Source organism: Tachyglossus aculeatus, chromosome 3, assembly GCF_015852505.1.
Source record: "Tachyglossus aculeatus isolate mTacAcu1 chromosome 3, mTacAcu1.pri, whole genome shotgun sequence".
NCBI lineage: Eukaryota > Metazoa > Chordata > Mammalia > Monotremata > Tachyglossidae > Tachyglossus > Tachyglossus aculeatus.
This window is the reverse complement of record NC_052068.1, coordinates 30064229-30091939: the sequence shown is the minus strand read 5'-3', so window position 1 is coordinate 30091939 and position 27711 is coordinate 30064229. Positions and strand designations below refer to the sequence as shown.

The following is a 27711-nucleotide window of genomic DNA, read 5'->3' as shown; positions in this document are numbered from 1 at the left end:
CTAATAAATATGATCGAATGAGTAAACCTATAGCTCGATACCCATATTGGACCCTTCTTGAAACTGCATAGAAGCAGCGTGGCTCAATGGAAAGAGCACGGGCTTTGGTGTCAGAGGTCATGGGTTCAAATCCCCGCTCTGTGTCAGCTGTTTGACTTTGGGCGAATCACTTAACTTCTCTGTGCCTCAGTTACCTCATCTATTAAATGGGGATTAAGACTGTGAGCCCCCTCTGGGACAACTTGATTGCCTTGTAACCTCCCCAGCGCTTAGAGCAGTGCTCTGCACATAGTAAGCGCTTAATAAATGCCACCATTATTATTATCATTATTATTAAATGTGGTTCTTGAGCCAGGGGTGGTAGGAGCTGGGACCATCAGTTAATCATATTTATGGAGTGCATACTGGGTGCAGAGCACTGTACTAAATGCTTGGGAGACTACAACACTATAATGGCATGTTCCCTGCCCATAAGAAATTTACGATCTAGATGGGGAGACAGACATTAATATGAATGACTATTGAGGCAGGGTATTTTCAACTGTAATCCAAGGTTTTGGGCTGTGAGGAGCTCCCCACCAAAATAACGTGCATTTCCACTTCCAAGATGCACAGGAGCACTGACTCAGCCTGCCTAGAGGCCCGGCAGCTAGCCTGGACCACTGGGCTCAGTGCCACCCTCAACTCCTGGGAGCAGGAAAGTCAGCAGGAAGCCTCAGTAATGAGAAACCTGTTCAGGCCCCTCTGACTGGTAGAGGCGGCGGCCACTGACCACCAGACAGGCCAAATGCAGTGGTCCAGTCTCACGCTCAGCAGACACCAATCCTATGCCATTTGGACTGGGGAATCCTTACCCCATTCTGCTCAGTAAGGGATTTAAGCGCTCAATAAATATGATTGAATGAACGAATGAATTACTCTATTTATTCATTTATTTTACTTGTACATATTTATTCTATTTATTTTATTTTGTTAATATCATCGTCATCAATCGTATTTATTGAGCGCTTACTATGTGCAGAGCACTGTACTAAGCACTTGGGAAGTACAAATTGGCAACATATAGAGACAGTCCCTACCCAACAGTGGGCTCACAGTCTAAAAGGGGGAGACAGAGAACAAAACCAAACATACTAACAAAATAAAATAAATAGAATAGATATGTACAAATGAAATAAATAAATAAATAGAGTAATAAATTATTACTCTATTTATTATAGTTAATAATATAGTTAATATGTTTTGTTCCATTGTCTGTCTCCACCTTCTAGACTGTGAGCCCACTGTTGGGCAGGGACCGTCTCTATATGCTGCCAACTTGTACATCCCAAGCGCTTAGTACAGTGCTCTGCACGCAGTAAGCACTCAATAAATACAATTGAATGAATGAATGAATTACTCTATTTATTTATTTTAGTTGTACATATTCATTCTATTTATTTTATTTTGTTAATATGTTTTGTTTTGTTGTCTGTCTCCCCCTTCTAGACTGTGAGCCCACTGTTGGGTACGGACCATCTCTATATCTCGCCAACTTGTACTTCCCAAGTGCTTAGTACAGTGCTCTGCACACAGTAAGCGCTCAATAAATATGATTGAATTGAATGAATGAATGATTTTCCTCCCCTATCCTTTCCCTTATCTTCCTTCCTCTCCCTGTCTTCCCTTTCCACTCCCTTCCCTTTCCACTCCCTTCCCTCTCTTTCCTACCTTTCCCCCTCCTTCCTCTCTTTTCTCTTGCCATCAGTGTGTTGCCAATATGAAGCAGCCAAAATGGGGGCAATGGTTTTATTGCAGTTTCATATGCAACGTGACATGTTGGTGTCAGATATCAGAGACGAGGGCCTAAGATTGGATCTCTGAGCATAACGGCTGAAAGGCTTCATTTTGTTGGGCTCTCCTGCACAAAAAATGTTGTGTGTTCCTGATCTAAGTAACACAGGCAAAATAAGATGAGGAAAACTCAGCACAGATTGCCAGAAGCTTCTTTGTGGTTTCAACTCTGATTCCAGCCTTCCTTAAGAAGAAGGCTGAGTGAGAGATTTTACAGTTTGGCCCTTGGATAGAAGATCTAGGGCCTTGTGAAACAGGAATACCCCCTCACCCTCTCAAAGATCATTGTCCTTGCCTCATCCTCTGTAAATCTCCTCCCAAGACCATCCATATCCCTCCCTCCATGACAACACTCCCCTGGCCATGAAAACTGTTCCCTTTATCAGACATGTATTCTCTCAAACTCTTAGTGCAGTAATCAAGGTGTGTAGGACAAGTGCCTGAGTTAACATGGTAGCAGCTTGGAAAGGAAAGGGCAGATTTTAGTGATGTTGTGATGGTTGAGCTGACAGGATTTAGTGACAGATTGAATATATGGGTTGAATGAGAGAGAGGAGTCGAGGATAACACCAAGGTTACAGGCTTGTGAGATAGGAGAAGCAGCGTGGCTCAGTGGAAAGAGCATGGGCTTTGGAATTGGAGGTCATGGGTTCAAATCCTTGCTCTGCCAATTGTCAGCTGTGTGACTTTGGGCAAGTCATTTAACTTCTCTGGGCCTCAGTTACCTCATCTGTAAAGACTGTGAGCCCCCCGTGGGACAAGCTGATCACCTTGTAACCTCCCCAGAGCTTAGAACAGTGCTTGGAACATAGTAAGTGCTTAATAAATGCTTTCATTATTGTTATTATTATTATTAGGAGGGATGGTGGTGCTGTTTACAGTGATGGGAAAGTCATGGGGAGGGCAGGGTTTGGGTGAGAAGATGAGGAGTTCTGTTTTTGATGTGTTAAGTTGGAGGTGTTGCTGGGACATCTGAGTAGAGATGTCCTGAAGGCAGGAGGAAATGCAAGACTGCAGAGAAGCAGAGCCATTAGGGCTGAAGATGTAGATTTGGGAATCATCCAATTGAATTGAATCCAAGGTAGCAGAAGGCCATGAGTTCTAATTCCAGCTCTGACACTTGTCTGCTGTGTGACCTTGGGCAAGTCACTTCACCTCTCTGTGCCTCAGTTACCTCATCTGTAAAATGGGGAATAAGACTATGAGCCTAATGTGGGACAGTGCCTGTGTTCAACCCAATTTGCTTGTATCTACCCCAGCACTTAGTCCAGTGCCAGGCACGTAGTAATTCTCACTTGATGAATTTTCTCTGCCTTTCCCTTCTCTCCCCATTTCCTCTCACATTAGTCTTCTCTACCAGCTAAATAAGTGGTTGTTTTAAAAATTAATTTCCCGTGTGTTAGTTTAACTAATGAAGAAGTGTTTCCCTGTTTCATTACTCACTAAGATGTTGATTAGAACCTCTAGAGTATATTTTTATGTGCCGCTAGCATATGCACACCAAATACAATGTTGCATTGCATATTAGAAGTTAGAGTTCAATCAAGGTTTTATCTGCTACCAAAAGAGAAAAATTCCCACTGTAAGGCCAATAAAGTTGATAGCTTAAACAAAGCTCAGATCCTTCCCCAACTGCTACTCCATTGCCAAAATTTAGATAAATCAGTCCCCAAAACTCATTTTGTGGTAGCATATTTGATATTTTTCCTTTGCAAAGAAAGGCAAATTTCAGTAAACCAAATTGGGCTTCTGTGAGCATGGAAAAGGTAATCTGGGGACTATGGCTTGCTGTTCCTGACTAATTTTCTTGTAATGGATCCTTACCCCATTCTGCTCAGGAAGGGATTTAAGCGCTCAATAAATATGATTGAATGAACGAATGAATTACTCTATTTATTCATTTATTTCACTTGTACATATTTATTCTATTTATTTTATTTTGTTAATATCATCGTCATCAATCGTATTTATTGAGCGCTTACTATGTGCAGAGCACTGTACTAAGCACTTGGGAAGTACAAATTGGCAACATATAGAGACAGTCCCTACCCAACAGTGGGCTCACAGTCTAAAAGGGGGAGACAGAGAACAAAACCAAACATACTAACAAAATAAAATAAATAGAATAGATATGTACAAATAAAATAAATAAATAAATAGAGTAATAAATTATTACTCTATTTATTATAGTTAATAATATAGTTAATATGTTTTGTTCCATTGTCTGTCTCCACCTTCTAGACTGTGAGCCCACTGTTGGGCAGGGACCATCTCTATATGCTGCCAACTTGTACTTCCCAAGCGCTTAGTACAGTGCTCTGCACGCAGTAAGCACTCAATAAATACAATTGAATGAATGAATGAATTACTCTATTTATTTATTTTAGTTGTACATATTCATTCTATTTATTTTATTTTGTTAATATGTTTTGTTTTGTTGTCTGTCTCCCCCTTCTAGACTGTGAGCCCACTGTTGGGTACGGACCATCTCTATATCTCGCCAACTTGTACTTCCCAAGTGCTTAGTATAGTGCTCTGCACACAGTAAGCGCTCAATAAATATGATTGAATTGAATGAATGAATGATTTTCCTCCCCTATCCTTTCCCTTATCTTCCTTCCTCTCCCTGTCTTCCCTTTCCACTCCCTTCCCTTTCCACTCCCTTCCCTCTCTTTCCTACCTTTCCCCCTCCTTCCTCTCTTTTCTCTTGCCATCAGTGTGTTGCCAATATGAAGCAGCCAAAATGGGGGCAATGGTTTTATTGCAGTTTCATATGCAATGTGACATGTTGGTGTCAGATATCAGAGACGAGGGCCTAAGATTGGATCTCTGAGCATAACGGCTGAAAGGCTTCATTTTGTTGGGCTCTCCTGCACAAAAAATGTTGTGTGTTCCTGATCTAAGTAACACAGGCAAAATAAGATGAGGAAAACTCAGCACAGATTGCCAGAAGCTTCTTTGTGGTTTCAACTCTGATTCCAGCCTTCCTTAAGAAGAAGGCTGAGTGAGAGATTTTACAGTTTGGCCCTTGGATAGAAGATCTAGGGCCTTGTGAAACAGGAATACCCCCTCACCCTCTCAAAGATCATTGTCCTTGCCTCATCCTCTGTAAATCTCCTCCCAAGACCATCCATATCCCTCCCTCCATGACAACACTCCCCTGGCCATGAAAACTGTTCCCTTTATCAGACATGTATTCTCTCAAACTCTTAGTGCAGTAATCAAGGTGTGTAGGACAAGTGCCTGAGTTAACATGGTAGCAGCTTGGAAAGGAAAGGGCAGATTTTAGTGATGTTGTGATGGTTGAGCTGACAGGATTTAGTGACAGATTGAATATATGGGTTGAATGAGAGAGAGGAGTCGAGGATAACACCAAGGTTACAGGCTTGTGAGATAGGAGAAGCAGCGTGGCTCAGTGGAAAGAGCATGGGCTTTGGAATTGGAGGTCATGGGTTCAAATCCTTGCTCTGCCAATTGTCAGCTGTGTGACTTTGGGCAAGTCATTTAACTTCTCTGGGCCTCAGTTACCTCATCTGTAAAGACTGTGAGCCCCCCGTGGGACAAGCTGATCACCTTGTAACCTCCCCAGAGCTTAGAACAGTGCTTGGAACATAGTAAGTGCTTAATAAATGCTTTCATTATTGTTATTATTATTATTAGGAGGGATGGTGGTGCTGTTTACAGTGATGGGAAAGTCATGGGGAGGGCAGGGTTTGGGTGAGAAGATGAGGAGTTCTGTTTTTGATGTGTTAAGTTGGAGGTGTTGCTGGGACATCTGAGTAGAGATGTCCTGAAGGCAGGAGGAAATGCAAGACTGCAGAGAAGCAGAGCCATTAGGGCTGAAGATGTAGATTTGGGAATCATCCAATTGAATTGAATCCAAGGTAGCAGAAGGCCATGAGTTCTAATTCCAGCTCTGACACTTGTCTGCTGTGTGACCTTGGGCAAGTCACTTCACCTCTCTGTGCCTCAGTTACCTCATCTGTAAAATGGGGAATAAGACTATGAGCCTAATGTGGGACAGTGCCTGTGTTCAACCCAATTTGCTTGTATCTACCCCAGCACTTAGTCCAGTGCCAGGCACGTAGTAAGTGCTTAACAAATACGATCGCTATTATTATAATTATTAAATTCATTCATTCATTCAATCATATTTATTGAGCGCTTACTGTATGTTGAGCACTGTACTAAATGTTTGGAAAGTACAATTAAATGAGTTGTCTAAGGGTGTGGGTGTACATGGAGCATAAAACGGGCCCAGAAATGAGCCTTGAAGGAGGGACTGGAAAGGACCAGGAGAAATTTTAGGGTGATCATGACTAATGGCTTTAATTTTCTCAATAAAGTAGAGGGCCAGGTCATTAGGGACAGGAGCTGGTGGAGGTCAAAGGGCAGGGGATTTGAGGAGAGAGTTAAATACCTGGAACAACTGGCGAGGGCAATGGGCATGGAAGTCTTTAAGGATGGAGAAAACAATTTTGCAGGGTTTTGTTTTACCATGGTACTTAATGAAGTGCTCAACACCCAGTAGACACTCAAGAACTGAAATATTGTTGATTTATGGATTGATTTGAATTTGCCAGAGCCCAAGAAGGACTTCCCCTCCTTGCTAAGGGCAGGACGAGACAAATTCTGGAGGGACACTTCTGCTCATGTTCTGCTCCTATTATCTAGTCCACCCTTCAGTTACTGTGATGACACATTCAAGGAGGCAAGTGCTGGGGGGGGGTGATGTAACAATGTTGCTTGGTCCTGAAGGGAATTAAAAGTGAATTCTCACTTGATGAATTTTCTCTGCCTTTCCCTTCTCTCCCCATTTCCTCTCACATTAGTCTTCTCTACCAGCTAAATAAGTGGTTGTTTTAAAAATTAATTTCCCGTGTGTTAGTTTAACTAATGAAGAAGTGTTTCCCTGTTTCATTACTCACTAAGATGTTGATTAGAACCTCTAGAGTATATTTTTATGTGCCGCTAGCATATGCACACCAAATACAATGTTGCATTGCATATTAGAAGTTAGAGTTCAATCAAGGTTTTATCTGCTACCAAAAGAGAAAAATTCCCACTGTAAGGCCAATAAAGTTGATAGCTTAAACAAAGCTCAGATCCTTCCCCAACTGCTACTCCATTGCCAAAATTTAGATAAATCAGTCCCCAAAACTCATTTTGTGGTAGCATATTTGATATTTTTCCTTTGCAAAGAAAGGCAAATTTCAGTAAACCAAATTGGGCTTCTGTGAGCATGGAAAAGGTAATCTGGGGACTATGGCTTGCTGTTCCTGACTAATTTTCTTGTAATGGATTTCATCATCAAAAAAGGAAAAAAAAATGCTTTCTCTAATGCATTGCGTCTCCAGCAAAACCAGAATGAAAATAGACCCAAGCTCTTTACTTCTTATCAAATCAAAGGAGAGTGAAGGAGGAAGAGTTTCATTAAGGCAGAGTTTCTGGTGCTGACAGAAGCTCAGTCTCCTAGGGGTAATTTCTACACCCAACTACAGTTGGGTAGCTGTCCACCCTTTTTTATCAGCTGAGTGCTAATGGACTAAGGCTTGGTGACTGGAGGAGAAAATGGAATCTGAAAGCAAAATGAAGAAGGGTGATCGGGAAGAGCTGTTGTTTCTAAATGAAGGTCTCTTGCCAAGGAGCTGAGTCTTTTTCATGAGAGTAAATGGAATCTTTAAGTAAAGTAAAATAGAAATGATGCCGTAGCTTGTTTCTTCACTCTGAAATAAGATACCGTTTTCCTAAAACCCAGTGACCTGGATTTCTCCCTGCTTTATGGATGCCATTCCTTGATGTACAAACCCATATTTCCTCGAGTCAGCATTTGATGATGGATGTCAAAATACGGGCCATGTATTATGCATATAGCATTACCGATTTAAGGTGTTTACTTGTCAAGTTGGAGAAATTCAAAAACGTCACATTCACTGAATCTACACAGCTGTCACTTCTAGTTTCCATGCCTTTGAATGAAAGTTTTGATTAAAAAAAAAAACAGTTTCGTTTTTCCCTTCACTTTTGTTGACGAAGAAAATAGATAGCATAGAAAATTCATCACCTTGGTTATATGATTGGCTGGAATCAGATGCCCAGGGATTTGGAAACATGGACCCAGTGTTATTTTAGCTTTTTATACAAACCATAAGTCTTGGAAAACAAATTAAAGAAAAAAAATATTTCCTTCCAAAACTACAGTATATAAAAATGTATAGTCTAAGGGAGAAAAGAAAATCCTTTTAAGTTCTGCTTGTGCCTCCAACCCTATCATTTCTCACTTTCTAATAGCATTTATAATAATAATAATAATAATGATAATGGCATTTGTTGAGTGCTTATTAAGTGTGAAGCACTGTTCTCAGTGCTGGGGTGGATACAAGGTGATCAGGATATCTTACAGAGGGCTCATAGTCTTAATCCCAATTTTACAGATGAGGTAACTGAGGCACAGAGAAGTTGTGTGACTTGCCCAAAGTCACAAGCTAAGTGGCAGAGCCAAGATTAAAACCTATGACCTCTGATTCCCAAGCCCATGCTCTTGCCACCGCTTCTCTTATACTCTGCTATTCTTTTCTCTCCCTGACTACCACCTTCAGCTAGCCGTGTTCTTGACTCCGCTTCTCTTATACTCACTCATCTTCTCTCTCCCTGACTGCCACCTTCAGCTAGCCATTCTCTCCAAGATTACCAATGTCCTCCTCCGTGCCGTCATATGTACTCCACTCTGTCCTAATCCTTCTTGACCTCTCGCTTCCTTCAAGTTTATGGAAGTTATCCTTTCTAAATAATTATCGGAACCTAAGTCTGTTGATAGTATCAAATGCTTTCCTACTGTCCACGGATATGGTAGAGAGGTTATTTTTTTGTTTCTCCATGTTTGAACCTGCAGCAAAGATCATATTTTCTGTAGTCTGAAGCCACATCACGAGTCTGGGAGCGTAGGCTTTTTATTCGTCCACTGAGGACTGAGGCTAAGATCTTGCCAGCAATGAAAAGTAGTAATGTCCCATAATAATTTCAACAGTAAGCTCCCTTTCCTTCTTGAAGAAGGTAATCATGGTGGCATTATTGAAATCCTATGGTATTTCCTCAGAATTTCATAAAAAGTATCTTCTCTACCTGTTTGTAAATCTCAGCTAGAACACTATCCATCTGGGAAATTTACCATGCTTCACAGCTGTACTTACTGAAGAAACTTGGTTAAGGGCTGATATGATGTGTTCACCTCTTGGGAGAAAAGCTATTCTTCATTGGTGTAATCATTCTCCAGGAGGGAAGTTATATTTAGGCGATGAGTGAAGACTATTATTTTCTCTTCAAGATTCCATCTTTATTGCTTTGAGAATGGAGGCAACTCAAATCACCCTCAGGTACTGGTGGATGAGAATCCATGTCAAGAGATCCTTACTTTGGTTTTTATCTACACAGCCTTGTAGCTCTTCTGTCTTCGTGTCGCATTGCTTTGCACACATTTCCTATATAATTGTATGTGTGATCATAGCTTCAGTAATAAACACTTTTTCCTATGTTGTGAGGGACAACAACGTATTGTTGATTGCAAGTAAGGTCTTTGAGCTCAGAATCACTTCAATCAAATCTGTCCTGATGTCCATTTCTGGAAGCTCCCGGAGTCATAAAGAGTCACAATGGTAGAGAGGCATAATTGAGTGTCTTACCCTATCAGGCCTGCTTCAAAGGTATTGAAAAGTTCTTAATAATCATGCTATTTCTTAAGCACTTAATATATGCCAAGCACTCATGCACTGTATTAAGCACTGGTTTAAATGCATGATTATCAGATCAGACAAAGTCTCTGTCCCACATGGGGCTGATATTGCAAATCTGAGGGAGAACAGGTATTGAATCCCCATTTTACAGGTAAGGAAATTGAGGCCCAGAAGGCTAGTGATTTGCCCAAGTTCCCACAGCAGTCAAGTGGCAGATCCAAGATTAGAACCCAGGTTCTCTGACTCTCAGATCCTTGATCATTCCACTGAGCCACACTTAGGCAAATTTCATGCCACTTTGTCATATAATGGGTTTTAAATTACTGAAAGTTTTAAATGAATCTGCATGAAGCAGCATGGCTCTGCCACTTGTCTACTGTATGACTTTGGGCAAGTAATAATAATAATAGTATTTGTTAAGCACTTACTATGTGCCAAGCACTGTTCTAAGCACTGGGGTAGATAGAAGGTAATCAGGTTGTCCCACATGAGGCTCCCAGTCTTAATCCCCGTTTTACAGATGAGATAACTGAGGCTCAGAGAAGTGAAGTGACTTGCCCAAAGTCACACAACTGACAAGTGGCAGAGCCAGGATTAGAATCCATGACCAGAAGTTAAGAAGTTCTCTTTGCCTCAGTCACCTGATCCTTAAAATGGGAATTAAGACTATGAGCCCATGTGAGACATGGACTATGTCCAATCTGTTTATCTTGTAACTACCTCAGCACTTGGTACAGTGCATAGCACATAGTAAGCACTTTGACAAATACCATTAAAAATATGAATCTCACACTCAAACTCTGCCTTAAACTTCATGTGCAGCAGCAGTAATACAAAAATCCTTCATGTCTTACTTTTGCAATATAATACCAGTTATTATATTTAGCACTAACAACGTGCTGAGCATTGTGGTAGATACAAGATAATTGGACTAGACATGGTCTCTTTCCCACATTGAGCTTGCAGTCTTCAGGATAGGGAAAGCATGGAACATTTCCATTTACAGATGAAGAAATTGAGGCAGAGAGAGATTCAAATATTTCCCAAAGGCCACATAGCCTGATTATGTCAGATTGGGGATTAGAACCCAGATCTCCCACCTCCCAGACACATTATTTTCCATTAGGCCACACGGCCAACTTTAGTTGAAAGGGTCACCGGTGACTTTACCGATCTGTGTCCCCCAAATTTTCCCTGTTTCATCTTCACAGCCAACATGTGCATTGAAAATTTCCCTAAGAATAGTACAAATGATAAAATCACTAATAAATAATTAGATAAGAAATAAATGGAGATACACTTGACTAATAGGGTGGCTTTTGTGCCCCATCTTGATGAAGGTGGGAGTTGCCATTTGGAGAATGTGATTTTGTAGGAGGGCTTTAAAGAATTATAATAATGATAGTAATAATTGTGGTAGATTTAAGTGCTTAATAGGTGCCAAGCTCTGTACTAAGCGCTGTGATAAATTCAAGACCATCAAGCCCCATGTGGTCTCACAGTCGAAATAAGGAGGGAGAACAGATAATTAATCCCCATTTTGCAGATGAAGGAGCTGAGACACAAAGAAGTTAAGAAATTTGACGGAGGTCACAAAGCAGGTACATATGGAGCCAGGATTATAATACTGGTCCTCTGACTCCCAAGCTCATACTCTTTCCACGCTCCTTGCCCTGAAGGGGAGGGATGTGTTTTGTTGGAACTAATGGTAAAAAGGGAGTTCTTTTAAAGGGAGGGAAATGCGATCAGAAGTCTAGTGCTAAAAGAGAGTGTGTAGGGAAGTGGGTGGAATCTGAGGGACTGCCTTGAAACCAGTGGTTAAGATGCTTCTGTTTTATGTGAGAGGAAGTGCTGTTGGAGGTCTTTGAAGAGGACAATTTCAAAGATGATACATGCAGCTATATATATGATATCTATCGAAGAGAGTAGAGGCCCCAGTCCCCCTCTCAGGGTTGCACCTGGAGAGTTTCCAGTTTGCTACCAGTCTCGACTATGGGAGGGAGAGTCAAGAAGAGGCATTTCCATTCCTAGCTTGGGCAGTGGCTAGTGAGTGGGAGGCAATCTGCTATAAGTCAAAACTCACCTGTACTGGGCAGCAGTGGCATGGGAGAGATTCAAGGGTGGACACTCAAGTTTACTGTGTGGAAGGAGGCAATGGTAAACCACTTCCATACTTTTTCCAAGAAAACTTTATGGATATGCTACCAGAGTGACTACAGATGGAGAATGGGGTGTTCTGGGAGAGATGTGTCCATGGCATCACTATGGGTCAAAGGCGACTCAGTGGCACAAGACAAGAGTCTCAGTCAGAGACACAAGTGAAACAACTGTTCAACAGTAGTTTAGTTAGTGGACGATGAGGGCTTGACAGGGTGGTAAGGGTGGAGAGGAAGGAAACATTATAGAAGTTCTGAAAGGATTTAGAGATTTACTACATATAAGAGATAAATGTCCAAAATGACACCAAATTTGTCTTCCTCATAGTGATGATAGCTGAAATCATGTGAGTCATAGTGAAAGTGAATGAATGTTGAGCAAGAAGAGCAGGGAACCCAGAAGTGAGTCATTCATTAAATCATATTTATTGAGTGGTTATTGTGTGCAGAACACTGTACTAAGTGCTTTTCAAGCATTTGAGTCAATGAAAAAACCCACAGTTATAGGGTAAGGCAAAGAAGAGGCACTAGTAAAGGAAACTGAAAGGAAGTTCAACCACTTTTTTCAGTTTCCTTTAAAGCTCAACCACTTTTTTTTCCAGTTTCCTTTACTAGTTGGAGAGGGAGGTAGAGAAGCAGGAGAAAAGTCTGCGAGAACCTTTGAAAATTCTTCCCTGGACTTTATATGGCCTTAGAGTTACAACTAAATGTCAGAGTGTACCACAAGGAAACAAACCAAAGAGAGGACAATAATCCTTTTGGCCTGATGTAGTTTCTTCACAGATCTTTCAGATCATTTCTGAAATGTACTGACTCAAATCATCACTAGAGGTTCAGGAAGAAAGTGGGAGAGAAACAATGGGAAAGGAGAGGAAAGTAAAGGTTTATGTTTGTGAATGAGGCATCCCAAGGACTCATCAGAGACTCCCCAAATAATCTGAAGGGTTTGTGTCTGGGACTCGCGCTTCTACTATTATCGTTATTATTATTATTATTATTGCTATTATATTTGTTAAATGCTTAGTGTGTGACAAACACTGTTCTAAGCATAGGGGTAGATACAAGTTAATCAGGTTGGACAAATTCCCTGTCCCACAAGGGCTTACAGTCTGAGTAGGAGGGAGAACAGGTATTGAATCCCCATTCTACAGTTGGGGAAATTAAGGCACAGCGAAGTTAAGTGGCTGACCCATGCTCACCCATCAGTGATGGGACTGGAACCCAGGTCGTCTGGATTCCAGGTCTGTGCTCTTTCCAATGCACTGTGCCAGATTACACTAGGGTTTGGATCATGGTCCCTCAGGACACAGATTATCTCCCATGGCATCAAGAGTTTAGCTTCCCAGTGGTCTTCAGAGCCAGGAGGACCCAGAATTGTAGGAACCTTGAGCTGTGTCTGTTTCAACCCAGAGCAAATAGTTTGAGCAGAAAAAAACCCCAACAACATAAAACAGACCTCTCTGCTATTAAGAAGGAAGTAGCAGCAATCATCTCTTGGCCACCAATTACCAACTCGTAGCTAAGAATTAACTTATACCCTCATAAACCTCAAAGTCTAAACTGCCAATGGATTGAAACCTGACCTGATTGTTCAATATTGCATATGCCAAGGCCTCCCACACATTGTCAATGGGACTGAACATCTGGAGGCTCATTTAATATCACTGGGAATGCCTAGATAGGTCAATCTGCATGGAATTAATTCTATGGGTAAATCAAATTAAGTATCTTTTTTAGAAATAGTATAAAGAAGTATGGCCTAGTGGCAAGAGCACAAGCTTGGGAGTCAGAGGACATGGGTTCTAATCCCTCCTCCACCACTTGTCTCCTGTGTGTCCTTGGGCAAGTCACTTAACTTTGCTGTGGCATAGTAACCTCATCTGTAGAATGGGGATTAAGGCTGTGAGCACCACATGGGACAACCTGATTACCTCATATCTATCCCTGCACTTAGAACAGCATTTGGCATGTAGTAAGCACTTAACAAATACCACAATAATAGTAATAATAATTATTATTATTATAAATATCATATTGAAACCATACTATTAGGTTTGTTACAACCTAGACTCACACTTTCATCTCCCAAGGTCTGAATTAACAAAAGAAATGTATTTCTTTTTTAATCATTCAGTTCTGTTGTCTTGTTTATGGTCTGACCCCATCATTATATTGATGACTTTAGGATTGGCAATTGACTCAGGGACTGGTGGGCTTGCAAGTCAGAGGTTCTAGTCCTAGCTCTGCCACTTACCCTCTGTGTGATCTTGGACACATCACTCAACTTTTCTGTGCCCCAGTTCCCTCATCTGCAAAATGGGAATTCAATATCTGTTCGCCCTCCTACTTACTCTATGAGCCTCATGTGGTACCTGGTAAAACTGTATCTACCCCAGCACTTAATACAGTTCTTGCATATAGTAAGCACTTAACAGATACCACAATTTTTACGAAAATGATCGCTGCATCTTCCTTTGGCTTTTTGAAAAATACCTACAGGTAGAGACACTTTATGTCACTTCGTCAACTTGTAACTATTCTAGTTACTGTCATGACTGATTCTCGGCAGAATAAACTGTCAATTACTCCACAAGCTCTAATGTGCTCTTTTTCTTTCTCTGCCTCCTCCTTCCCATTTGGTTCTGCAGGGTTCACTCCACCAGGGATGGACAGGTCGTCTCCCGACAACAGCCCAGTCCACGGGATGTTACGTCAGCCATCCATCACAACTGGAGTCAATATCCCCATCATTACTGAGCTAGGTAAGGGAGAATGGGAGGACAGAGTCCTAAAATGCATATTTTCCCCTAATTATGAAAGCCCCATAATTCTTATGTATCTGGACTGTAGTCTGAAGGGTGTAAGCCTAGCCTGTAGCCTCTAAGTTCCTTGTGGGAAGGGATCATGTTTATCAACTCAACTGTAATGTATTCTTCCAAGCACTTAGCACGGTGCTCTGAACACAGTAAGTGCTCAATAAGTGCCACTGATTGATAAATATCATTGAATGATATAGTAATGATGATATCTGTAAAGAGCAAGAGCGATACCTGTTCAAGAAAAAACAGTTCTTAAACTCATCTGTTCTGAATGGCATGAAAGGCAGTAGCTCCATTTTCAGTCAGGCTAAAGGGGATTTGTAACTAATTCATTCTGTCATAATCCCTGTAGTTTAGCTGAATTCCCATTTGAAGTAATGTAAGACAGCTTTTGTTTGCTTCTCACCTGTGAAATTATTGTTAGACTAGGCTCCTGATTGGCCTAGGAATCTACCTTACAACTAGGGGGCCTAATGTGCCCTTATTTCTTCTTCTGTGCCCATATTTTGTGATTTGCTCCAGTCTGTTGTTCCTAGGAACAATCTGGAAAATAAACAGTTCTATTTTGTTTTCCACCATAGGACCGTTTCTTCCCATCCAGTCTTTCAGGTACCTCTCGTATTTTAGACAACAGAAGGCAGGCACTTGAACTATCGCTTTTGTAAACAATAACTTTCCCTGCAAATCTGCTTTCTTCTTCTTCAGGTTTAAAATTTTGATAACACTTTCTCAGACCTTCCCAAGGAGGCACCAGGGTAGGGGGATGGCCCTGGGGGTGGGTAAAAAAAGCCTGTCACGCAACCTGTAATCAGATAGCTGTGCGGAATCGAGACCATATTTTACTAGTGGTAACTGGCTCCAAAAATAATAGGTTTGCTGCCAAGGAATCCCTGCAACATTTGTTTAGCTCTGGGCCGATTCAAGTCCAAAATAGATATTCCACTAGAGGGTGTCTCTTAAAGAGTCTCTTGCCTGCACAGGCGTTGCCACTATTCACAGTCCAGTTCAATCAGTGGTATTTACTGAATGCTTACTGAGCAAAGAACACTTTACTAAACATTTGGGAAAGTAGAATAGAGTTGGTAAGCAATCAGTGAAAAGTATTTATTGAACAATTACTGTGTGGAGAGTACTGAGCTAAACGCTTGGGAGGATACAATAGAGTCAAGTTGATAGACATGATCCCTGCCTTCAAGGAGCTTAAAACGTACATGATCCCTGCCCTCAAGGGACTTTCAGTCTAGTGGAGAAACTCACAATTACTCCCTAATGTATAGTACAGGGGACAGTGTGTAATACAGTCAATTCTCCTCTAATACGGTGTTAAAATTCTTGACAAATTTTGCACTAAGGAAAACTTTCATCTATTCTCACCTATACTGGTGTCATGTGAATGAGCACAACTGTTTCCTCTGCCAATCCCATAGTAATCTAGCCAGAGAGATGTGCGTCATGGGAGGAAAGTGTCCTGATTTCCCAATCATGCTCCAGCAGAAACAGATAGTGAAAACACAAACTACTTTTAAAAGAATAACTAAACCACATTTTCCTTCCTGCAAGAATCAATTCTAATATATGCCATACTCTTTGGTACAAGCTGAGTCCTTTTAAGATTATTATTTCCTAAACCAGAGTGTCACTGGTTGTGAAAAACAAAATAATAATGTTAGTAGGCCATTCCTTAACTGCTAGGCCTATGCTCTGACTCGTGATGTAGCTGTGAATTTGTGTGTAATCAGATGGTACTTGGAAGTAGGGGAGTCCCTGTATTTCTTTTTTTTATGGGAAATTCAAATTTGATATGTGGTCCTTTGTCCTTTTTCTTTGGAACATTGCCTGTTCACTCCCTCACTTTTTTTCTCTTTCTGTACTTTCTTTCCTTTCCCCTACCTCCCTCCTTCTCCCCCCCCACCCCATCATTGTTGTACCCTATTAGCTAAACCTGGCAAACTTCTGCCTTTGGTTTCAATCAGTCAGGAAAAAAACAGTGGGACCCACATTCTAATGATAACTGAACTGGGTAAGAAGTACCTTTTTCCTTCACGTCGGTGTCCTTTTTGTTCTGTTGTTGGTGTTCTGGCAGTCATCAGCTTGTACTTTATTTCTCTGGCTGTAACTGAGGGACTGCCCTCATGGCACTGCTTTGAATGTATTTTATTTGTGGTTCTGATTAGAATCGACGGTCTTGTTCCGGCTTTTCTTAATGATTTTTTTTTCACGCAGCATCGGTTAAAACTTTGATCACACCTATCTGACCTGGCAGCTGTTTAAATGGCATCTTTGAACCAGTATATTTTCTTAGTCCTGGGCCCCCATGCCTTAAAACAAACCCCCTGATCATGCCTTCCCTTCAGCTGTTAGTTTTCCTTTATTATTACTTTATTTTGCTTTTCGCTGGGCCTTCTCTCGGGAGGCAAGGTACTGAAACTTTGAGAGCAGCCAAGCTCTGGGGAGGTGCTTTCTCACTAAAGCCAGATTTGAAGAGAGCTTGAAAGTGTTAGATTAGCAACCACTGTGATGCCATTCTGCACTCTGAAGCTCAGTCCTGTCAAACTCAAAGACTTTTCTAGGAAATTCCGAGCAGATTCACATCAGGAAGATAAAGGCACCAAGTAAAGCTACAGCTGCGTGATTGATTAATAGAGTTCACACAAGATTGGCCATGACTTGATTAATGACAGCGGGTACCAAACAATTCAGCAGCATGTGTAAGAATCACAGATCAGCCTCACAACTTTGACCGATGTAGGTAGTAAAAGTGTTACTGGAAAGAGCACCTTTCCTTGCAATGGCAAATGAAACTAACACTCCATTTTCTTGGTCCAAAACATATTTCAAGACAGGGAATGGACTTTACAGGGGGTAATTTTCCTGGTAATGTGTCCAGAAACTGAAGAATAAATTGTCAATCATTCGGCACTGCATTAGTGTAGATGTAGCTATTTATCAGAAGACAAAATCCAAGTCCTATAATATCTCTCTTGGGCCTAAAACTGAAACAGCCTCGTCTATTGTTCGGAGCATCGTGCTGAGACCTTGGTCAGGTGAACTAGATTTCCCAGTCTCACAGAGACAGCAGACACTCTGAGACAACAGGATTATAGATAGCCCTTCCTCTGTCTGACAGCGGATTTGCAACTGAAGCATATGTGAGATCCAGAATTCCCACCTGTATTGAAAAGGCCTCTTTCAGTCAACCAGTATTTACTAAGCAACTAAAGGCTGTATATCAGTCAATTGATCAGATCACCAATTAAGCCCCCTCAGTGCTTGGGAAAGCGCGCACATGTTCCCTGCCCTCAAGAAGCAGGGTGGCCTACAGGATGGTTGGGCCCGGAAGTCAGAAGGACCTGGGTTCGAATCCTTGCTCCACCACTTATCTGCTGTATCACCTTGGGCAAGTCACTTGACTTCTTTGTGCCTCAGTTACCTCATTTGTAAAATGGGGATTAGACTGTGAGATCCATGTGGGGCACACACTGTTTCCAACTTGATTAGCTTGTATCTGCCCCGCACTTAGTACAATGCCTGAAACATAGGAAGCACTTAACGAATACCTTAAAAAAAAGTGCTTGGAGGAGAAAAAAGTTATTAACAGATAGGGAAAACCAGAGGAAGTATAAGAATAAAGAAGGAAACAGTAGAAATGCAGTAGGACAAAGGCACCTGGACAAATAATTGAACAAACAGGGAAATGTATAAATGAAGTATGTAAATGGAATGTATTTATGAACATGAGGGCTGAGGATGGATCTTTAAGAGGCAAGACGGGCCTTCACTTTCCTATTGTTCATCCTCCTCAGCTGCTATCTTACATTCAGTTTTTACTGATTGAATGATCCTTGTTCTAGCAAGCTTAAATTTGGAGTGCCACAATTCAAGCCCCATTTCCTCCTGTTCCATGAGAATGGAGAGGATTTTGGTCAACATCCTCTATGTTTCACTGATTTTAAAATTTTTACTAAATCTCGGGCTTCTTCTTTCCAGGGTAACATCCCAGAGTTTTGATCTTTTTTCATGAACCATTTTTTTCACTTTTCGTACTCCATCTTTTCCTCATCCCTTTTAAATTTGGAACACACAACTCAAATGAATGTCCATCTAGAACAGGATAATCTTGCTGGCAACCCCGCTTCTACATGTCAAGGAAAGTAGCTTCTTAAATATCTGTCTTGGATCTGTAGACTGTAATGGGACAGAACAAACTCAGTTTTTCTTCCCTACATCCCAACAGTCTCCTCCCTTTTCTTGGCAAAGATTTAATCCATAGGAGCTGTCAAGGGAGCTCACATTACAAAGACATTCTTCATTTCATAGAGCTTATTACAGCAAATTGACTCATGTACTATGAGTTATCGGTAATTAAAACTGAACCCTGCTCATCAGAATTATGAGCAAAGTGCATTTAGTCTCACATTCCAATTGATGTTTATGTCATATTTTTCACTCATTCCCAGTTGTTTGCTAATATATGAAGCATTTGGCTGTCATTAGTATGAATCAGCAAGAATCTATAAATCAAACTGGTATTTACTGTGTGCTTACTGTGTGCAGATCCCTGTACTGAGCACTTGGGAAAATACCATACAACTGACTTAATAGAAGCAATGGCTGGTTGCCCACAAGGTGCTTACAATCTATATGCCTGATCTTCTTTACCAAGCTGGTAATGTGTCATGAATGAGCAGGAGGAGGAGGAAAAGAAGGAAGAGGGTTGCCTGGGCACTCTCAGAAATTTTGGGGTTTTGAAGGGAAGAATCAAGCTGGCTTCTGATTTCAGATGACAGAAAGTGCAAGATGTTGTGACTCTTTCTCTAAGGAAACAATACCAGTAGCCTTAATAATTTGTCATCTTTTACCCTTCTCTCCAAAATAGCAGTAGAAGGAGTAGAAACATTTACTGAGTACCCACTTGGTGTGGTACACTGTGCTAGGTACTTGGAAGGTATAAAATAACAAAGCACCATCTTCCCTTCCCACAAGGAGCATGCATTTTTAATGTGGGGGAAAGATGGAAAAAAATTTACAGTTCAAGTACTGGAATAACGAACTGAACAGACAAGTATACAGGAGTGTGAAGGAGGGTTCAAACAAAACCAAAATAAAGGGAATTGAATATTAGAGTTAATAATGTTACTGAGAGCAAAACTGTGTCTTAAAAAGAAGAGCAGTTGTTTATGTCAGAAAGGAATGGGAAACTTTATTGGCTTGCTCCTTAAAGCACAATAATTACTTCAGGCATCTGCAGTGCTTTTTCTTTTAAAACTTGCTCTGCAAAACTGATAATTTCCCAATCCAAGATGGGAATTGAAATTAATTTGTCATTTAATTTTTAATAAGTTAAAGACATCTCAGTGACACAACCAATCAGTCTGTACTTTCATGCCTGAGGAGTCCTTGAGGAGTCCTCATGTGGAAACGAAATAGCAGCATCAAACACTGAGTCTGCTTCAGAAGAATTTCATAAAAGATTAAGCTGTTGAAAAGGGAAAGGAAAAACTCTGGTAACCACATCCAAATCAGAATGCAAAGCATTTAACTTGGAAAGCAGCCAGGTCTAGCTATGTGCCCAACTTGGGCTTTTGACCCAGACTTGAGATGGATTAACAGGGATAAGGTTGAATCTCTGTCCTATCTATAGCTTTTGAACACAGCCAGAGAATGCTTTTTTATTCCACACCAGTTTGGATACCTCCAGCCTGTGTCATTTTGACATTCTCATACCAGGCCTGGTGGTGATCCCAGGTTTTTGTTATAAAGTCTGGATTCTGCCTCTGCAGCTGGAACAATTCTCAGGATTGTAGTGTCCAAAAGCATCTGTATAAATTGTCTGGGGATTGCAGCCTCCTAAAGTGGAGGCTTTGCCACTTGGCCATTATCCTCAGACCTTTCCAAAATAAAACATTGACAGCAGCTGCAATTATCCCCAGTGGAGTGCAATCTGGGGCACCCAGAGGCTTGCCTGCTGTATTCTCCAAGCATTAGGAGAGCCACTGTAAGCCAACAGCAGATTTTAGTTTTTTTCCATATCCATTTCATTTCCATCTTGATTTTGTTTTCAGTGACATCAAAGACTCAGCTGACTGTTCCTAAGCCAATTTACCTCTTGTAACTCTGGTGGCCAGTGTGGCTCAGTGGAAAGAGCCTGGGCTTTGGAGTCAGACATCATGGGTTCAAATCCCAGCTCTGCCAACTGTCAGCTGTGTGACTTGGGCAAGTCACTTAACTTCTCTGGGCCTCAGTTCCCTCTTCTGTAAAATGGGGATTAAGACTGTGAGCCCCATGTGGGACCACCTGATCACCTTGTATCCCCCCAGCGCTTAGAACAGTGCTTTGCACATAGTAAGCGCTTAACAAATACCATCATTATCATTATTATTAATCAGTGTTTTATGGCTTTTCCAGTGAATGATACTAATGTACAGTTTTTGGACCAAGATGACGACGACGATCCTGATACCGAACTGTACCTCACACAGCCATTTGCCTGTGGGACGGCATTTGCTGTCAGTGTGTTGGACTCCCTAATGAGTGCGGTGAGTAAATCCTGACTCCCCTCCTCTCTATCCCAAGATATCACAACAGTGTTGTCCTGCTTAAAGTGCAATTGGGTAAACGAGGAATGACAGGAGGGCAAGAGAAACACATGAAATAGTGGAAAAAGCACAGGCCTGGGAATCAGAGGACCTGGGTTTTGATTCCGGGTCTGCTGCTCGCTGGCTGTATGACCTTGGGCATGTCATTTCATTTCACTGGGCTTCAGTTTTTTCATCCACAAAATTGGGATTAATCATTTGTTTCCACTCTTCCTTAGACTGTGGTCCCTACGTGAGACAGGGACTATGTCTAACCTAATTATTTTTTATCTACAATGGCATTTAGTACAGTGTTAAGGATATAGATAGCACTTAGAGAAGCAGTGTGGCTCAGTGGAAAGAGGCTGGGCTTTGGAGTCAGAGGTCGTGGGTTCAAATCCCAGCTCTGCCACTTGTCAGCTGTGTGACTTTGGGCAAGTCACTTCACTTCTCTGGGCCTCAGTTACCTCATCTGTAAAATGGGGATGAAGACTGTGAGCTGCCCCCCCCGGGACAACCTCATCACCTTGTAACCTTCCCAGCACTTAGAACAGTGCTTTGCACATAGTAAGCACTTAACAAATGCCATTATTATTATTATTAATAATAAATCCCACAGCTATTAAAATGTTCTTCTTATTATTATCACCATCATCCTCCTCATCAGTAAGGGGTCAAAGCATATGAAAAAAGAGAGAATGCTGGCTTCAGGATAGTGATCCTAACTTATTATCCCTAACATCAAGTAGTTTTCAAATTGCTTATGTGGTTGCCTTTATTTAAGGAACAGAAAGTAGGATATAGGTGGAAAAAGAGTCAACCATCCACCAGAGTCCTTCCAAAGACTGTCTAAAATGATCTCTGGAGAATCCTCAATTAATCAATAAGCATTTATTGAGTGCTTATTCTGTGCAGAGAACTGTGCTAAGCGCTTGGGAGAGTACTGCACAACAGAATTGGCAGACATGATCCTTGCCTTTGCTCTAGAGGGAGAGACAGACATTAAAATAAATTGAAGATAAGGAAAATCTCAGAGCCTAAGGAAATGTATAAAAGTGTTGTGGGGCTGAGGGTGAAGTGAATATCAAGTGCTTAAGGGATAAAAATCCAAGTGCATAGGTGATGTCAAGGGAAGGGAAAATACGGGAAATGAGGGTTTATTCTTGGTATGTTTTCCAAGCCAGAGCAGAGGGGATTCCTCTTTAGCTGACCTAGACCTATTCTACAGATACCAGACCAAACTCCGTAGCTAGCAGTCAGCTTTTCCAGCATCAAAGAGCCTCTCATGGGGAGTAAACCTCAATGTTCTCAGCACTGGCATATTGGTAAGAGGGCTGGAATTCATGAAGGGAGCTGTACAAACAGTTTATGTTGAACTCCATTAACTATGCCTATCATACTATGCAGCAGGTTTAAGAATTAGTTCCCAATTCATCCCTTTAAAAATTTCATTTTCCTTCTGATCCAAATCAAGATTTTTGGAAGGCTCTTTTGTTACTGTGATAGGCTTAAAATGTTTATTCATTCATTCATTCAAATGTATTTACTGAGTGCTTACTGTGTACAGAGCACTATACTAAGTGATATTTTTTTAGATATATTGTAATGTCCCATTACAACAACAACAAAAAAGAAACCACACTTAAACCTGGAAAACAGTTCTCATTAGCAGCTCTTCTTCAGATGTCCATTTTAAATCAAACTGCTTCATGTTTTGTTAATATGCTTGGTTTTGTTCTCTGTCTCCCCCTTCTAGACTGTGAGCCCACTGTTGGGTAGGGACTGTCTCTGTATGTATATATGTTTGTACATATTTATTACTCTATTTATTTTACTTGTACATATCTATTCTATTTTATTTTGTTAGTATGTTTGGTTTTGTTCTCTGTCTCCCCCTTTTAGACTGTGAGCCCACTGTTGGGTAGGGACTGTTCCCATATGTTGCCAACTTGTACATCCCAAGCACTTAGTACCGTGCTCTGCACACAGTAAGCGCTCAATAAATACAATTGATGATGATGATGATGGAAATAGAGTTCTGCACACATTCAAAGTACTGCAAATGAGATCCTCAGCAGCAGACTTTTCTCTGCCTGGTAAAGGGGAGCCATTGGTTAAAAACTGGAATTGGCTTGTGTCACTTGAGTACCAAGTAGTCCTTTCTAGACTGTGAGCCCATTGTTGGGTAGGGACCATCTCTAGATGTTGCCAACTTGTACTTCCCAAGTGCTTAGTACAGTGCTCTGCACACAGTACGTGCTCAATAAATAATTGCATGAATGAATGAAAGTAGGCCAAAGAAAATTCCAATCCAAATCTTCTCTGAGAAGTCATACTATTAATATTTATTGAGCACTCACTTGGTGCCACATAACTTGAGAAATACAAAAAAAGAAAGAAGTGACACATTCCTGGCCCACAAAGAGTTTATTTTCTAACTGGGGCAGACAGACATAAAATTGTTTACAAATAGATAGGTCAAAATCAGTAACTGAATCTACAGTTGAGTAACCCCTCTCAGAGTCACACCTGGAGAGTTTCCAGTACTCGACCAGTCTCAACTATGGCAGGAAGAGTTAAGCAGAGGCAAATCCATGCCACTCCTAGCTTGGGCAGGGGCTAGTGAGTGGATGGCAAACTGCTGAAAGTCAAAACACACCTGTGCTGGGCAGCAGTGGCCTGGGAGAGAGTTGAGGGAGGGGAACTTAAGTATACTGAGCGGAAGGAGGCAGTGGTAAACCAGGTCTGTATTTTTACCAAGAAAACTCTATGGCTACACTATAAAAAATGATTGCAGATGGAGGTGGGGCATTCAGGGAGAGATGAGTCCATGGCGTCACTATGGGTCAGAGATGACTCCACACTATAAGACAAGGCAAATCAATTGAGTAAATATACCACAGTGGTACTATGGTGGCTGCAATAAGAACATTAACCTCCAGGATTGGCTGCTGCGTTTTCATCTGTTAGAGTGGTGGGAATTAATTGGAGAAGGGTTTTGGAGGAGGTAGGATCTTAGCCGGTCTTTGAATAATAATAATACTCATCATGGTACTTGTTAACAGCTTACTACATGCCAAGCACTGTTCTAAGCACTGGAGTAGATGGACACAGTTCCTGTCCCACACGGGGCTCACACACTTAGTGGGAAGAGCACAGGCTTTGGAGTCAGAGATCATGGGTTCAAATCCCGGCTCCACCAACTGTTAACTGTGTGACTTTGGGCGAGTCACTTCACTTCTCCGGGCCTCAGTCACCTCATCTGTAAATTGGGGATTAAGACTGTGAGCCCCCCGTGGGATAACCTGATCACCTTGTAACCTCCCCAGCACTTAGAACAGTGCTTTGCACATAGTGAGCACTTAATAAATGCCATCATAATTGTTATTATTGTTATTACAGATGAGGTAACAGAAGCCCAGAGAAATGAAGTGAGTTGCCCAGGGTCACACAGCTGACATGTGGCAGAGCCAAAATTAGAACCCAGGTCCTTCTGGCTCCCAGGTCTGTGCTCTATCCACTGTCAGGCTGCTTCTCTTTGAATGTGGAGTGGGAGGGAGTTCCCAGTAAAGGGAAGAGTGGGCCTTAAGGGATGGAAAGTGGGAGAGTTGAGAGAGAGGTGGTACAGTCAGAAAGCTAGCTGGGGAAGAATGAAGAGAGCAAACTGGATAATAGCGGATAGAGAATATCAGTTAGTTAAGAGCAATCAATCAATCATATTTATTGAGCGCTTACTGTGTGCAGAGCACTGTACTAAGCACTTGGGAAGTACAAGTTGGCAACATATAGAGACAGTCCCTACCCAACAGTGGGGTCACAGTCTAAAAGGGGGAGACAGAGAACAAAACCAAACATACTAACAAAAAAAAATAAATAGAATAGATATGTACAAGTAAAATAAATAGAGTAATAAATATGTACAAACATATATACATATATACAGGTGCTGTGGGGAAGGGAAGGAGATAAGATGGTGGGGATGGAGAGGGGGACGAGGGGGAGAGGAAGGAAGGGGCTCAGTCTGGGAAGGCCTCCTGGAGGAGGTGAGATCTCAGTAGGGCCTTGAAGGGAGGAAGAGAGCTAGCTTGGCGGATGGGCAGAGGGAGGGCATTCCAGGCCCGGGGGATGACGTGGGCCAGGGGTCGATGGCGGGACAGGCGAGAACGAGGCATGGTGAGGAGATCAGCAGCAGAGGAGCGGAGGGTGCGGGGTGGGCTGTAGAAGGAGAGAAGGGAGGTGAGGTAGGAGGGAGGCGAGGTGATGGACAGCCTTGAAGCCTTGAAGCTCAACCCCCTCGTCCCCCTCTCCATCCTCCCTATCTTACCTCCTTCCCTTCCCCACAGCACCTGTATATATGGATATATGTTTGTACATATTTATTACTCTATTTATTTTATTTGTCCATATCTATTCTATTTATTTTATTTTGTTAGTATGTTTGGTTTTGTTCTCTGTCTCCCCCTTTTAGACTGTGAGCCCACTGTTGGGTAGGGACTGTCTCTATATGTTGCCAACTTGTACTTCCCAAGCGCTTAGTACAGTGCTGTGTACACAGTAAGCGCTCAATAAATACGATTGATTGATTGATTGAAGCCGAGGGTGAGGAGTTTCTGCCTGATACGCAGATTGGTAGCCACTGGAGATTTTTGAGAATGGGGTGATGGAGAACCTTAACGCCACTTGAGAGGAGCTTTTGTTTGATGTGGCAAGATTTGGGGAGCCTATAGAAGGTCTTCAAAAATAAACAGACTTATGAACTTTAAAATATGTTCAACAATATTTCCATAGATGCATAGCCTTTCCTTTTTCTGTCTCAGTTGTGAGCATACCCCGATGTGACATTTTGGGAAAAGTCATTCTTTTTGCACTGAGACACATTGTATCAGAAATCCTCAAGATAATCCATAATTATAGGACTTCCTGTTCAGGTATGAATGTGAGCCAACTTCTGAAACATTTAAGGTGATCTAAGTCATTCTTAACTCACTCGTAACTAATTAGTCTGCTTGTGTGGGTTGACATCTCAGGACAGGTTTTCATTACCTGGAATGGAGGCATTCCCAAAATGAGGTTTTGGAATTGGGTCTGGTTCAACAAACAGCTAGATTTCTAGATAAAACTTCAGCGTAAATTGGCTACTCTCAGTTTTTTCAGAAGAGGCTGGCAAATTAGTAAAGAATTGAGGATAGAAGCGGTAATTAAAAGCAGCTAAGAAAGGGACAGAATAAATATCCATTGTGAGTGACAGACTTCCATGCAACAGAAGCCTGAGATCAGCATTCCAGCTTAGGCAGTCATTCACAAACCACATTTAAACACAAGTCCATTTCAATTTTCATAATTTCTTTTTTCTAGCACTCTTCCCAGAATTGCCATTTAATCAGGTGTCTAAACAGTCTCTGAACATTGTCTCTTGTAATTCAACTCCTGCTGGGTCCCACTTCCATTTGATGAAGGGATAATCTGTCTATTTATGCCAGGCATTCTTTGAGTAACAGACCGGGATGTTACAGATGCAACATTGTGGCTTTATTTTGCTAATCAGCAGCAGAAGTACATTATGAGAGGATAATGATGTTTATGGCTAGACAGCTCAGAGTGGACCATGGAAGTGCATTCTTTAAGCCAAACTCAAAAAGCGGATTCAAATAAAACTCCAGTTATTGGTTTCAGAGCCACAGAGACAAGTTTTCTGATTGTCCTTGCAGTCTGAGTCATTTTGGTAACAAACATTGAGGAGAGTAGTCTGAAGTGATGTCAGGGGCTGCAGTGCTATCCAAGGGCACTTATGATCTAATTTCTCAGTCCAGTATCCAGTAACCACAAATGGCACTTATCAACCAGTAGATGCAGCTGGCTTTATGCTTAAGCCTTTGACTCTTGTCAAAACTGAAGGATGACATTCTTTTCTTGGACACTGGCAGCATCCATTATTATGTGTGAAGGTCCCAACTGGTGGAGAAGCGGTGACCTCTGCCATCATTTGACCTTAGAAGTCTATTTTTTGCTGCATTTTCCACTTACCAACCTTCTCTGAGTGCTGCCCCACCACCCCCCTTTTGTGGGAAGAAGAGAGGCTGTTGTGACCTATATTTCCATTCACCTGTTTAGCCCTTTGAGACACATTCTACTCCTTCACTGCAGACAAATAGCAAGGCCTGTCTGGTTACTCAGATGCTCAGTAGAGTAGAGGACTCACCCAAGTAGCACATCCAAGTAACTTTGACTAGCACAATAAAGATCTCCTTAGTTCTCCAAGCTGTAAGCCAGATCTGAGGTTCAGAGATTCTTGATAACCCATTCCTTAATATGCAGACACCTACAACACTAGGACATGATGTTATCAGAAGAGTGGTGTTGCCATTAATAATGATTATGATAATAATAATAATGATGCTATTTACTATATCCTTACTATGTGCCAAGCACTGTTCTGAGAAGAAGGTGATCAGGTTGGGCACCAATCTTGTCCCACATAGAGCTCACAGTCTAAGCATGAGGGAGAATGGATACTGAATCCCCAGTTAGATGAGGAAACTGAGGCACTGAGAAGATGAGACACACAATAAGCATGTGGCAAATGCCAAACTCACCCTCC

At 41.6% G+C, this 27711-nt stretch overlaps 1 protein-coding gene across 15 annotated transcripts in view; it reads left to right on the top strand.

Moving 5' to 3' along the window:
- Positions 1-27711, top strand: part of KCNMA1 (potassium calcium-activated channel subfamily M alpha 1) — a 950458-nt gene that overhangs the window by 881878 nt on the left and 40869 nt on the right. For 9 of the 15 annotated variants that reach the window (XM_038743619.1, XM_038743612.1, XM_038743618.1 and 6 more), the window contains 3 exons: positions 14368-14481; positions 16475-16558; positions 20944-21074. In XM_038743619.1, coding sequence (XP_038599547.1) covers positions 14368-14481; positions 16475-16558; positions 20944-21074 — 329 coding nt within the window. The remainder of the gene's footprint in view (positions 1-14367; positions 14482-16474; positions 16559-20943; positions 21075-27711) is intronic. The other 6 variants (XM_038743623.1, XM_038743622.1, XM_038743620.1 and 3 more) reach the window with 1 other exon arrangement.